Consider the following 14812-nt stretch of genomic DNA (forward strand, 5'->3'; position numbering starts at 1 on the left):
GAATACTGCCCAGCCCAACCAGAAGTTCCAGAGCAGTCTTTTCCAGGGAAGTGATACCATAGAGTCCACTATCCATAGCTGCCATTTTCTCCAGGAGAACTGATCAATGTAATCTGAAAATTGGTTGTAATTCTGGGAGGATTCCTTGTCCCACCTTGAGGTTGGCAACTGTTCTAGCCATAACCTTAAGATCACTGATGATAACTCTCCAAAATATTTATTTTAATTATTTAAAACATTTCTACCCAACTTAGGGTCCTCAAGGTAGAGAACTATAAAAACATTAAAACAAGAAATAATGTACCTAAGACGTAAAGAGACCTTCCTGCCTCTCTTTTCTAGAGAAGTATAATTGCGTGGATGGCATGATGTCATGTCTGGCAGATACCCAAAAGTGATGTTATGTTGCTGATGTGACGCTAACACAATGCTCTAGGATTCCAATAAAACTCTATGGTTTTACATGGAGAGGCAAGTTTAAAAAGTATTGGTATGACATCACTTCCAGCAAATACCCAGAAGTGCCATCATGTCACGTCCTGTGATGTCAGTGTGATGCTCTAGAAGAGTTTTTATCAGAATTCTAGAACATTGTATTGATGTCACACTGATGATGCAACATCACTTCTGGGTATCTGCTGTAAGTGACGTCACACCATCAGTGTGTCATCATCCCCCCTGACCCCTTCTTTTCCTGCTGGTTGCTAGCTGATGGCTGGCAACCCTACTAAGCCCTAATTCATACAAATATTGGTCCAGAAATGTTAATGTGGTGGAGGAGCAGGCCCCTCCACTATGAACCTAATACATAGTGTGAGGTGGGCTTGCCACACGATGGCCCAATTTGTATGTTTCTTAAAATATTTAAATATCTTTAAAATATTTATTTACTTCATTTATACACCTCTTTTCTCTCCCATGGGGGACCTCAGTGGCCTACAGCATTGCTCTCATCTCCTCCATTTTATCATCACAACAACAACCATCTGAGATAGGTTAGGCTCACAGAGAATGGCTGGCCCAAGGTCATCAAGTGAGCTTCCATGGCATGGTGGGGATTTGAACCAGATTTCACAGATCGTAGCCCAGTGCTCTAACCACTACACCATGCTGGAGAAAGAGAGCACTGATATGGCATGCACTCTAGCAGGCCTCTATATGGACAGCTTGCCTCACTTAGGGGAACCAGTTGTCCCACAATAGTAGGCTACCTCCCATCCCCTCTGCTAGTGCCTGGTACAGCACTGACAGAAATGGGGTGGGGGGAGATGACATTGCAACAGCCACAGAGTTTGAGGGGGGATTGCTACAGCATTGCAGTGATGCCAGATGTAACAGAATCCTGCCCCAAATCTCTCAGCCTCATTCCACATTGTGCGCATGCTATTCTAGAAGGGAGGGGTGCATGACTGATCCTCCACCACATAAAGAGGATTGTCAGATTAGGAAGTGGATGACCTAGGCCTACCATACACTGTTTGGGAGAGCTGAAGTTTATGATAAGAGTCTCATAATACATACCCACTTGCACAAATGTCCATAAAAATCACTGAACATAACATTTCAGAAGCTAAATTTTTCAGAAACTCACAAGTGAAACAAAGGGTATTAAGAAGAATGGCAGTTTCCTTCTAGTGTTCAGAGCTGTTAGGGAATGGAATCACATCTATATAAAGGAGTCAGTGTTGCTATACATGGATGGGAGTTAAGCCAGGCAAGGCATATATTTCAGAAATTAATTGATCAATTTACTTCACCAAGACTACTATTAAGAAGTATGTTTTTGAAGAGTGTTCACGTTGCAGATTGTTCATGTAGTAGTGAAAAATAAAAAGAGAAAGAGGGTAATGACTATATGAATGCATGTGGGCTAAATACATAACTGGTGGTGCGGTCTCATTCTTGGTAAGCTCCAGTATAATTGTTACACAACAATTATAGATGTTTGGCACATATTTCATCTTCTGTTCTCAGCATGTTCAGCACAACAAAATAGTTGCGTTTCTATACTTTTGAAAATTGCCTCCATACTGGGAATTTTAAAAAATAAATTGCCTTGTTCATTTCTCCTTATCTATGTACTGCTTTTGTTTTTGTTTTTATTAATTGAAACATTTATATCCTGCCTTTCACCATGGCTCAAGATAATTTACAATACATAATTAAAACATCAAACATTAAAACACCAAATTCCCCTCACACTGAATAAAACCTGATAAAATGCTAACAAGCAAGACTCCATTAAAAGCCCTGGAAAATAAAACAGCCCTAGTGTGCCTCCTAAACATTTCAAAGGATGGCAGTCCTCTCACCACCTCAGGGAGACTGTTCCATAAAGTGGGAGCAATGTAGGGTTGCTAACCTTCATGTGGGGACTGGAGATAGCCCCAAATTACAACTGATGTCCAAGCTACAAAGATCAGTTCCCCTGGAGAAAGCGGCTACTTTGAAGGGTGGCATTATACCCGGCAGAGGACCTTCCCCAAACCCCACCTTCCCCACGCTGCACCTAGGGTTGCCAGGTCCCTCTTTAACACCGGTGGGAGGTTTTTGGGGTGGAACCTGAGGAGGGAGGGGTTTGGGGAGGGGAGGGACTTCAATGCCATAGATTCCAATTGCCGAGGCGGCCCTTTTCTCCAGGGGAACTGATCTCTGTCGGCCGGAGATCAGTTGTAATTGCAGTAGATCTCCAGCTAGTACCTGGAGGTTGGCAACCCTAGCTCCACACCCAAATAGCCAGGAATTTCCCAGCCTGGATTTGGCAACCCTAGAAGGGAGGAGTAACTTACAAGGTTCACTGCCTGGGAGCATTCTGGGCAAACCAACTCAGTGAGTTGCTGGGTGTGAGGAAACATCCTCTGCCCACAGATACATCCTATAGCAACAACTGCAGCTTGTTGGTGAGATAACTGTATGAAAGCGGAGCTTGGGCAACCAGCCAGCTTCCTTGCTTACAGCTGGGGCTGTGTCCTCTGAGGCCTCTGAGCACCTGATGGGGATGACACTGAAGGATGCATCTGTAGAGTGCCTTCGCTGAAGCGAATGGGGAATTCCACCTCTAGATCCCATGTTCTGGATCATGGTGCTTAAGTCCTTATAAAGATGTGCAGCAAAGGGTGATGGTTAGGGTTGCCAACCTCCAGGTACCAGCTGGAGATCTCCTGCTATCACAACAGATCTCCAGCTGATAGAGATCAGTTCACCTGGAGAAAATGGCCGCTTTGGCCATTGGACTCTACGGCATTGAAGACCCTCCCCTCCTAAATCCCGCCCTCCTCAGGCTCCACCTCAAAAACCTCTTTCTGGTGACGAAGAGGGACCTGGTAACCCTAGTGATGGTAGAGGCCACAGTCAATCCCTTCTCACTCCATCCTCCCCATATTGGCTCACACAACGTGCCATAATCAGAGGCGCTGATAAACTGCAAAGGTGCTTGTAAATGAGGAGCTCCAGACGTCTCCAAAAATAAATATCAAAGAACTAAGTATTATATCCAGTGTGTAAAACTTGGTGCCTGAATGCAGCCTTGATTTTCTATTTGCAGATGACTCACTGACTAGTCTTTGAAGCAAAGACACTCCTCACCCTCATAGTAATCTTCTGTTAAATGTTTTTCTTTCAAAACTAATCCAAAGTAGGTCTAATTTACAGCAGTAAAAGACAGGCAGTCTTGAAGGTTTTGCTTCATTAAACTTTATTTCTTTGCCAACAGAAGAAGTTAGGCAAAAAATCAACCTGGTGGAGCTAGAATATTTATATATGCTATTTGAATAACCTGTCTTTTAATTATCTTGCTTTTCATTTAAAGGTTGGATCACCTGTGTTACATGTACAAGAACATTAAGGCCTTATGCATGAGAGGTTTTGCCTTGAATTTGCCACTCTCTAGATGTTCTCAAAACTCTGCATGGGGGTTTATTCTTGAGTTTTGGGCATTTGGATGGGGAAAATGTGCATCTAGAGAATGGCAAATCCAAGACAAAGCCTCCCATGCATAAAGAAACATTATTTACAGGTGATTTTGAAGGTTCTGTATATATATAATTAGCATTACCATTTTTTGCTACATTCATCAAATGGTAAATGACCGGAGTTTCTGTTCTTCATATTATTTTGCAGCTCTTGGTTTTGAAACTAAGTATGAATATCTTTCTGTGTTGTTTAGACAGTCTGAATGCCTTGTAGGTTATCCGGGCTGTGTAACCATGGTCTTGGTATGTCCTTCAGTGTTACTCCTCTGAAGATGCCTGCCACAGCTGCTGGCGAAACGTCAGGAAAGAAAATACCAAGACCACGGTTACACAGCCCAGATAACCTACAAGAACCAATGAACTCTGACCGTGAAAGCCTTCGACAATAGTCTGAATGCCGTTTAAACCTATTGAATGCCTTGAGATGTATCATAGCGGTCTAATGTATTTGTCACCAGCCTTTACAGAGCACAGTGTTACATTTTTATGTGTCAAAAATTGAAAGGCAAAAACCAGTACTGTTAGATGCAATTACCAAATAAGAGCACTAAACAGCACCCCCTGCACCTGACGATAATAAGAGTAGAACCTTCCACTGAAGTCAGTGGCCCGGTAAATGGCGCATGGGCAAATGCAAACTAACTGAAATTTCTCCAGGTACCAGGGTTACATTTTTACTAACCTTTATGGGGCAAGGATCGGATTATTTCAAACACTGGAACATTTATTTATACTTATATTCATAGCCCTCCCTCCCTCTGCCCAACAGGGTTCAGGGCGAGCAACAACAATTTAAGATACACTGAATAAATACATAGATTAAAAACTAAATTAAAACAGTACAATATAGATGGCACTAAAAAGCAAGGCTCTAATAGTATTATTATTATTTTTGCATTTATAGCTCGTCCTCATTCCCAGCAAGCTGGGCTCAGAGCGGGTCACAACATTACAATTCAGAAAAGCATCAGATAAAACATACTTTAAAACATACTTCAAAATTACATACTCCAAACAAACAGTAAACACAATATAGCAAGATGGCCTTCATTATTAGGGCTGCCAGGTTCCCCCTTTCCTCCGGAGGGAGGCTATGGGGCTATATTGGGATTGCGCGCGTGTGCGTGCGCGCCAATGCACACACATCACTTCCGGTTTAGAACGGGAAGTGACACCTCGCAAGGGGCCTTATACTTCTTAGTTTGATTGGTAAAGCGGCCCTTTACTATATAAAGGTAATAAGGCCCCTCGCGAGGCGGCACTTCCAGTTGTAAACGTTTGCCCACCGACCCTCAGGTGGTCAGCGGGCAGAGGGGTAAATTGCCGGGGGTTTACCCGCCACCAGCGGGCACCTGGCAACCCTATATATTATCACTAGCTGCAGCCACTTGAGAGACCTTGTCAGGCAGTGGACCCCCCAAACCAAGTTGGGGGGAGTGGATGGGGAGGCCATCAATGATGGTAATGGGGAAAAACTTGAGGCTGTCCTCAGTTGTAGGCCTGGCAGAACAGTTCCATTTTGCAGGCCCTGCAGAACTCATTTAGGTTCCTCAGGGCCCTGATGTTACTTGGGAGACTGTTCCACCAGGCTGGGACCAGGGCCAAAAAAGCCCTAGCCCTTGTTGAGGACAGCTGCGCACTCCGCAGGCCAGGGACCACCAGTAAGTTGTTGTTTATCGAGTGTAAAGCTCTTGGGGGATAGCAATATTTGTGACTGTGGAGGTTGCCAGTCCAAGTGTCAGGCCCTAGGGCTTCTGAGAAGGATAGTCAGATGACAAAATGTCAGAGCCCTCAATTGCCATTGGGTGTCCCTCGAATTGGGCATCTCATATGATTTGTTTTCATATCATAATTGGATTGGGTATGGGTGATATGCCCTGACCTGGATGGCCCAGGCTAGCCTGATCTTGTCAGATCTCAGAAGCTAAGCAGGGTCGTCCCTGGTTAGTATTTGGATGGGAGACCACCAAGGAATACCAGGGTTGCTGTGCAGAGGAAGGCACTGGCAAACCACCTCTGTTAGTCTCTTGCCATGAAAACCCCAAAAAGAGGTCGCCATAAGTCGGCTGCGTCTTGAAGGCACTTTACACACACACATGGGTGATATAAAGAGACCCCAGAGGGAATTTTCTTCTGGGCATCTCTGGTGGCTCTTGATGGCCCTGTGAGGTTTGGGGGTTTGCCGCAATTTGCCCCATTTAAAAACGACTCTGGCAGAGACTGGTGGACAAAGGAAGGTGGTCTTTTTTCCTTTCCAAGATGGTAAAAGATTAGCAGTGTGATAATACTTATAAGAAATACACATGAAGTCTGGCTGCTGTTTACAAGTAAAACTGAGCATTTTAAAAATGCTGATCAAAATTTAATCGGCTTCCCTGGAGGCTGGATCCTGTGGGCTATCCTTAGGCCAGCATGGGAGGGACGGTTTGACTCAAGTCTGCTTGTTATACTCAGATACTATCATATTCCGTTCTTTCATGAATCTTGATGTTCCCAGGTGACTGCTGGCTTTTGGCAGCCATTGCATCTCTCACATTGGATCAAGAAATATTAGATCGAGTTGTTCCCAAAGACCAGAGCTTCCAGAAAAACTATGCTGGGATCTTTCACTTCCAGGTATCTTGTCAGTACTGTATATAGCAATAACTGAGTAAAGCAAGAGAGGCCAATAGGGCCTGTAGCACAAATGTTCATTTACTCCCGTGTAAATTCTATGCCACTTCACAGAAAAGGCAGAAGAATCTCAGCCTGGCAGCATATTCCATTCCTCATATCTCCTCTTCTTTTCTCTATTCTCAATCAGGTATTCCACCTCCTTATGTGATCTCAGCCCTGACCTGGATGGCCCAGGCTAGCCTGATCTCGTCAGATCTCAGAAGCTAAGCAGGGTCAGCCCTGGTTAGTATTTGGATGGGAGACCACCAAGGAATACCAGGGTTGATGTGCAGAGGAAGGCACTGGCAAACCACCTCTGCTAGTCTCTTGCCTTGAAAACCCCATAAGGGGTCGCCATAAGTCGGCTGCGACTTGATGGCACTTTACACATACACACACATGTGATCTCACACTGTAAACTTCATGGTTATTTGTACAGAACTATAAAACATGGGTGTGAAGGTTGCTTAGCTGTTACCTGTGATTTTATGTACGTGGTCTAGCCTGAAGTGTTGTTACATGAGCTGATTTTCAATCTCTGTCTCTCTCTCTGTTCACTTCTACTCAGTTCTGGCAATATGGAGAATGGGTAGATGTTGTGGTTGATGACCGGCTCCCCACCAAAAATGGACAGCTAGTTTTTCTGCACTCAGAAGAAGGAAATGAGTTCTGGAGTGCCCTGCTGGAGAAGGCCTATGCCAAGTAAGCCAAAGCTAATTGTGAGGCAGGCCCTATTTATAGCTACAGTTAAGGTTGCCAGGTCCCTCTTTGCTACCGGAAGGAGGCTTTGGGGGCAGAGTCTGAGGACGACGGGGTTTAGTGAGGGGAGGGACTTCAATGCCATAGAGTCCAATTGTCAAAGCGGCTATTTTCTCCAGGTGAACTGATCTGTATTGACTGGAGATCAGTTGTAATAACAGGAGAGCTCCAGCTTGTACCTGGAGGTTAAGCAACCCTAGCTACAGTAGACTCTCCATTCCTCAAACCACTGTGTATGGCAAAATCTGCAAATACTAGAAGGCAAGTTTTTGTTGCCTCCTAATAGCAAAACAACCACATTTCCCACAAAATTTAATGATATAATAATTATGATGGTGGCACAGTAGGAGTAAAAACAGGCTGGAGACTGAATCACGTGATTGGATTGTGAGTCACGAATCTGCAAACAGTGAAGGTCTGATGTATCTGCATCAGGGGTGATCAGTTGTTTACTGTGTCCTAATGCTACCAATTGGACCAGTACTGCAACCAGGTATGAAAATGGAGCATGGCTGCAGGCCATATGATTCATCAAACTTGATTAAGCTAAGGAAGTATTGGGTTGTGTCAGTGTCTTGGGAGGTCTCAGAGAACTTTATTCCTATTGTATTGAGTTCCATAACAAAAGAGATACATGAAATAAATGTAACCTGGAAGAAGGTGTAACATATTAATGATGCTGATTGTGACCCAACATGTTCATGTTTGTTCTAGTAAATTGAGCAATCTGCATGTACGGCTGTGGTCTTTCCTGACCTGTAGTCCGCATCTTTTTAAAAAGCACTTTCACGATCTTGCTCTCTTGAAATTTTTATATGCACTAATGCAATTTTTATTATTATGGACACATTTACAGAGGATGGCTTTATTCTCTTTTAATGGTGCTCTGTTTTTCTTATAATGTTTTCATCCTAGATTGAATGGCTCCTATGAGGCTCTTACTGGAGGATCTACTCTAGAAGGTTTTGAAGATTTTACTGGTGGCATCTGTGAATCTTATGACCTGAGGAAAGCCCCACCCAACCTGTACCAAACCATCCGGAAGGCCCTGCAAGCTGGTTCATTGTTGGGGTGCTCCATTGATGTGAGAAGCTAAATAAACAAAAGTCCAGGGGCACTTTAAAGAAACTAAGGGGCCTAACACACTCAGTATATACTACTTTTAAAAAAACATGTTATCCAGGTTAGATCGCACCTCAGGCCTCCCATTTCGGCTTGGAAATGCTTTGGAAGTGCCAGACATCTGTTTTCCCCCAAAACGCCTATACCACGATGTATTTCGTTATGTCATTTCAAAACCGGCAATCCAAGGGGTGCGTTCAGTTACATACGCTATTCAGTTCTCCTCCCCTCTTTTTGCAACACCCAATGAAAAGGCTTTCTCCTCCCATCCCACCTTCCCCCTCCCCTCCCGTTTGCATCCACCAATCATTATTGTTACTTAATCCCCCCCCCCAAGTGCTTGTGGTCTGACAAAGGAACACGGGAATGTTGGAACATTAGCTCAACCATTTTTATTTGTGCAGGGTCCCAATCAAGCATTTCCCTCATATGGAATGTCCTTGAAGTGGATTTTGTAAACGGTTCATGGGCTTGAGGGGGAAGGAATGCAGAGGAGTGCGAGGGCTGGAAAAGTAGTGAAATTGCTGCAAGTGGCAGATGGGGGAGGGGGAAGCAGGAGGAGGAGGAAGGGAGAGAGACTGAGGGATAGAGAGAGTTCCCCCCCCCCGCGCGCACCCGCACACACACACACACACACACACACAAGTCAGGGCTCTCCTGCCGGCACAAAGTTTCTCCCCGCCTGTTCCTCCCTTTCTCCCTCTTTCAGGGTTGAGTATGCCTCTCTGCTCTCAATTTTTTTTAATGTGCTTGTCCCAATGAAAAAATGCAAGATCGTTGGACCAACGCCCGAAAAGACGGCCGCTCTGTGATTAGCACTGTGCAAGGAACGGCTCATTTTTGGGTTTTTTTTTGGGGGGGGAATGCCTGCATAGGCTGTGATTAGGGTTTCCCTGCCGCGCAAATGAGGCAATTCTTAATGGCGTACAGTGCTCCTTTGGATCAATGATATTGCGCATGCGTGGAAAAAAAGGGGAGGGGAGGTGGGGAAGCATCAGTGACGTAGACATGATGCAGTGCTCCCCCACACTCCTCCTTGAGATATGACGATATGACGATAAACCGTCTTGGGAGCAGTCTTAACAGGCACGGTGCGATTGGAAATGAAGAATACGCATCCAAAACACACGCACCGAGCACGATGATAACATGCTATAAATTGTTTGTGCGATAAGCCTCTAACATTATGATTAAAAAAAAAAAGCTTTGGCCTATCTGGCAGGGAAATTTCAGATCAAAAGCAGGTGCTTGTGTTATTGATCTTTCTGACATAAGCACTCAGACCACCATACTGTTTTAGGGAACAGTGATAAAGTGATAGGGTTCCTAAACTGAGATTTGGAATCCTGGAAAACAGGGATAATTTATTGCATGGAAAATAACATCTAATTATGCAGTCAGACATGCACATAACACCAAGCACTAGAATGCTATATTTTGTGTCCTGAATGAGTCTGCACGGAGAAGCTGTCTGGAGAGATTCCATCTAGGAAGCCTTAAGGCCTATGCGGGCTGTGCTGTTTGGAGTTCCCTGATGAGAGCTTGCCGAGGCCACACAGGGATCTGAGCAAGAGTTCTGGTCAAATGCAAAGGGAAAAGATTCAGGTAGGAGTCCAGGGAAAGGCACATAGAAGTGGCCACACATAGAGGCTGAACATACCAAGAGAGCTGAGAGTAAGGGCAAGGTAGGAACTCCTGAAGATTTGATTTCTGAGCATATTTTGGGGGACCCAGGGCATCTCTGGTACAGGAAGGGGGAATAATAATTTTAAAAGTGTTTTTTTCCCAGGCGTGGAGAGAGGGAGAAAATTCAGGTGAGCTCAGTGGACAGCCACTTGATCAGCTGGGGTTGTGCGGTGGAAGTGTTCCTCATGTGGGAAAACTTCCAAATAAGGAAAAGAAAGCTTGGAGTGTGAGGAGGTGTGTTAGAGACACAGTTCCCTCATCACAACTGGGGTGGCAGGTGATGTCACTGGGATCTCTTGTTAGAAAGAAATGTGGGAAAGACAACAGACCCTTGTGCCTAAGAGAGCCTTGAATGACCTGGCTGGTCATGAACCCAAGATGAAGGGAGGCAGAAGAAGTAGAAGAGTTGGTTTTTATATGCCGACTTTCTTTACCACTTAAGGTAGAATCAAACTGGCTCACAATCACCTTCCCTTCCCCTCCCCATAACAGACACCCTGTGAGGTAGGTGGGGCTGAGAGAGTGTGATTAGCCCAAGGTCACCCAGCTGGCTTCATGTGTAGGAGTGGGGAAACAAATCCAGTTCACCAGATTAGCCTCCGCTGCTCATGTGGAGGAGTGGGGAATCAAACCTGGTTGTCCAGATCAGAGTCCATTGCTCCACACTACCACTCTTAACCACTACACCAAACTGGCTCTTTGAGTAGAGATTGAGTAGAGACTGAGGCCAACAAAACAGAGGCTTAAAGGCCATGGCACATCTTTCTCATTCTCCCTCCTTGCTCAAAGCAGTTTGTTTGGGACTTTAGCCTTGTAACAGCCACTGCAGAGGTACAAAGCCAAGAGTGAGGATTCCTAAGTTTGGTTTGAAATCTATTTGTGGTTAATGCAAATAGAAAGGTAGCTTTGATTCTTTAAAAAACTAATTTCTACTTCAGGTAAATTGGTCATTAAAACAGAGTGCTTTGTGCAATACCTTGACAATTTTTTTTCTTTGTTCTAGATCACCAGTGCAGCTGAAACAGAAGCAATCACAAGTAAGAAGCTAGTCAAAGGTCATGCTTACTCTCTTACTGGAGCAGAAGAGGTAAAAACATAAACAGTGTATGCCATTTTTGTTCAGCCTGAACTTCAACAAGAGTGATATTCAGTGCTGCTTTTAATTTGTAAAAGTGCAGTCCTTCGAATGTTCTGTTTAGGAATTATGCCTGGGACAAATGTTCCATCCATCCCATAGATGAGCTGGCCATATGTACACATGAAGCTGCCTGATACTGAATCAGACCATTGGTCCATCAAGGTCTGTCTTGTATACTAAGAGTGTTACCCTAGGTAGGCAGTCTCCACTGAAGTTGGGGGGAATTAGCTGGAGACGGAGAGTGAGAGGGGTATCTGGGATCGATAACCTATGCATACCAGGATCATCCCAAGTGAGAACTCTTAAATGAGCAGCCGGTAGTTATAATTTATTAAAAAATGAAAATAAGAAAATAAAAAATATATTTCAAGCTATGAACATTCACATGCAAAGCATGCAAGAGAAAAACAGAGGAAGTTGGGATAGGGTTTCAGGGAAAGAAGATAATTACAAGTCTTGAAGGGATGCCCAGGGAAGCAGTGCTGAGGAGAAAAAGGACGAGCATTTCCAGAAGCAAAGAGGAGAGGCCCACACAGAAGTGGGGGTGGGGGCACGGATCCAGGACACATACTATGAATGGCCAAAGGACAAATATTTATACCTTAAAATGGGTCCCGAAAGTCACCTTAGGGTGACACAATGGGGATTAGCTAACCCCATTGTCCAACCAGGCACACCTTAAGGGCCAGGGGAAATGTTCAGCTGCCATCCTCCTTCCTGTCCTGGCTTGATACACAAGATAGATCCCACAACTCTCTGAGGGGGCATCCATTTTGGGGAGAGCAGTGTCTTGCTTTTATGCCCGTTGGCCCCCATGCCTCCCTCTAATGGGAAGAGGGGTCTGCCTGCTTACAAGAGAGGCAGTGATTCTCCGTGATCTCAGGCAGAGCTCTTTTGCATCAACTACTGCCAGATCCCCTGCCACCTGTGGGCAATAATTTATAACCTGAAGTTTTTTCTGCGGTTGGAAGGCTTACAGTTAGTTACTAGTTTTTTGTTTTGGTAAATCCTGTGTTATAGTAAACTTCAATGAAAACAACTCCGCCTGTGTAAGACTGGATTATTTCCCTAGCTCTGCTAATATTGTATAGGGTTCCATGAATTTCTTGGTACTGACTGGCAACAGATTAGCGCAAATAGTGTACATTGCATTCATTCTTAAGGAGATAAAGGAAAAAGGATATATTCAGATATATTACAGGATGGTAATGATAAGTAGGATAGTGCTTCACCAGGTTGATACTGCTTCACCAGTTTTATACCTGCACACAAAATATGCGAGAGACTTATACTAACCAGTGTTCCAACAAGAACCCAATATACCAGTTGTTTGAATAATTGAGAATAAACTTTACAACATATTCCTGGTTGGGTTTTAAACTGTTTGTATTTGCATTTGTTTACATCATTGTATTTCTGTATGTGTGTGCAGACTTAAGAAAAAGTTTTAACTAACTGCTGATGAAGGCCCTAGGTTTGTGGTTACAGATATCAACCTCAAGATTTGACATTGTGCTATTTTAATGCTTTTAAAGAATTTTAAATTTTGTATTGCACTTCTAATAAATTATACTTGCAATATTTTTACATAGACATAAATAAATTTTCTTTCACCCAACCTCAGGTACCCAGCTAATGATAAGTAGGATAACCAGGTGCTGAGATTTTGTTTGTTATGCTTTGTGCAGGTTAACTACCGTGGCCGCCCAGAGAAACTAGTCAGGATAAGAAATCCATGGGGTGAAGTGGAGTGGACTGGAGCATGGAGTGATAAGTAAGTTATTACGTGCCATGTATTTCTGCTATGTAACTTACATTAAATGGTGTCCTTTTAAAATCATATTTTTCATACTCGTGTACTACTGTCTGGAATAGATATGAACCATCTATTTATTTATTTACTTCATTTATACCTTGCCTTTCTCCCCAATGGGAGGGGACCTAACGTGGCTTACATCATTCTCTTCTCCATTTTATCCTCACAGCAACCCTGTGAGGTAGGCTAGGCTGAGAGTATGTGATTGGCCCAAGCCCCTCCAGTGAGCTTCCATGGCTCAGTGGTGATTCAAACTTGCAGTCTTCCAGATCCTAGTCCCACTCTCTAACCACTACACTATCTATCCCAGTTTTTCTTTGAGGTGCTCAGGAAGGCGTATACCAGTGTACTGTATTTTGTCTTTGCCGCATCCGTTTTAAGCAGGCTAGGCTGAGAGATGGTCAAAGTCACCCAGGGAACTTCATAGCTAAGAACAGCTTTCCAACTCGGTACAAATCTACTGCAGTTACTGGCTACAGGCACCGTCCCAACTGTGAGATGTGCAAGTTTCTCTGGCATGTATGTATAGCTCATGCATCTCACTGTGGGGAGTATGCACGTGTCACTTTTCTGAACATTACACTAGAAAAGCAAACAAAAAACATAGGCATTTCTCATAATCCATTCTGGCCCTTCATCATAATGTATGAGACTGCACATTCTGGCTCTCCTAAGGAAAATCTTGTTACATTTGGAAAGTTATTAAATCAAGTGACAGCTGGTAAGAAAAAGAAATATTAATAAATCAGTAGGATTATCTAATAGCCATGCCTGCATAATAGAACTAAGTTCATAGTTTTGGACAGGGACAGATGAAAAGCCTTCTTCTTTAAGCAGATTCTTCTCATGCCCAGGAAGAAAAAAAACAATATTTTCTGTTCAGAAAGAGATTTAACAAAAAGCTAACATAATAGCTGGCAGATCTTTTAAATCAGTACTTTAAAAACATCCTCTAACCTTCTTCACCTCAGGAATGAGGGTCATGTGACCATGCTTGTCTAAAGCAGGGGTCTCAAAACTGCGGCTCTTTGGCCCGCTGAGTGTGGCTCTCCGAACTTGGTTCGGAGCCCCTGCTCTTGCGCCCGCTCGTGCACGCAGCCAGGCTGCGGAGCTGGCGTGCCTGAGAGAGAGCGAGAGAGCGGGCGAGCGGGCGCACCGTCTCTCCCCCCCCGCCATGGAGAATGGCCGGGTCCCCCTTTCCCTTGCCCTCAATGGTTGGGAGGCTAAAGCCTCCCCTCCCCTCTAGCCGCGTGATTGCTGGGCGGGCGGCTCGGCGGTTCCTGCCCCCCCCGCCTATCAGCTGTTGGGCGGGGCGGGCTTCCTTTGGTAGACCTGGCCTCCGGCTGAGTCCCATTGGGAGGCTTTCTTGGCGGTAGACCTGGACTCCGAGGAGGGGAAAAAGTCCCCCTTCAGAGGCCAGGTCTACCCATTGGCTTCTAAGGGCCTCTGGAGGCCAGGTCTACTGCCAAGAAAGCCAGTGGATAGACCTGGCCTCCCAATGGGACTCAGCCGGAGGCCAGGTCTACCAATAGGCTTTTATGGCGGTAGACCAGGCCTCCAGATGAGGACTACGGATGGGGAGGGGGAAATGGCAGGGACTTACAATTTAATTTTTATCAATAAATAAGATCACTATTAAGTATGATATCAAGTTTTATTCAGTGG

The 14812-nt window shown here is 44.5% G+C and overlaps 1 protein-coding gene across 1 annotated transcript in view; it reads left to right on the top strand.

The window, feature by feature from the left end:
• Positions 1-14812, top strand: part of LOC130480216 (calpain-8-like) — a 66859-nt gene that overhangs the window by 8760 nt on the left and 43287 nt on the right. The window contains exons 3-7 of the mRNA XM_056852665.1: positions 6469-6587; positions 7195-7328; positions 8301-8469; positions 11197-11280; positions 13020-13105. Coding sequence (XP_056708643.1) covers positions 6469-6587; positions 7195-7328; positions 8301-8469; positions 11197-11280; positions 13020-13105 — 592 coding nt within the window. The remainder of the gene's footprint in view (positions 1-6468; positions 6588-7194; positions 7329-8300; positions 8470-11196; positions 11281-13019; positions 13106-14812) is intronic.

The sequence above is a fragment of the Euleptes europaea genome, chromosome 7 (genome assembly GCF_029931775.1).
Source record: "Euleptes europaea isolate rEulEur1 chromosome 7, rEulEur1.hap1, whole genome shotgun sequence".
Taxonomy (NCBI): domain Eukaryota; kingdom Metazoa; phylum Chordata; class Lepidosauria; order Squamata; family Sphaerodactylidae; genus Euleptes; species Euleptes europaea.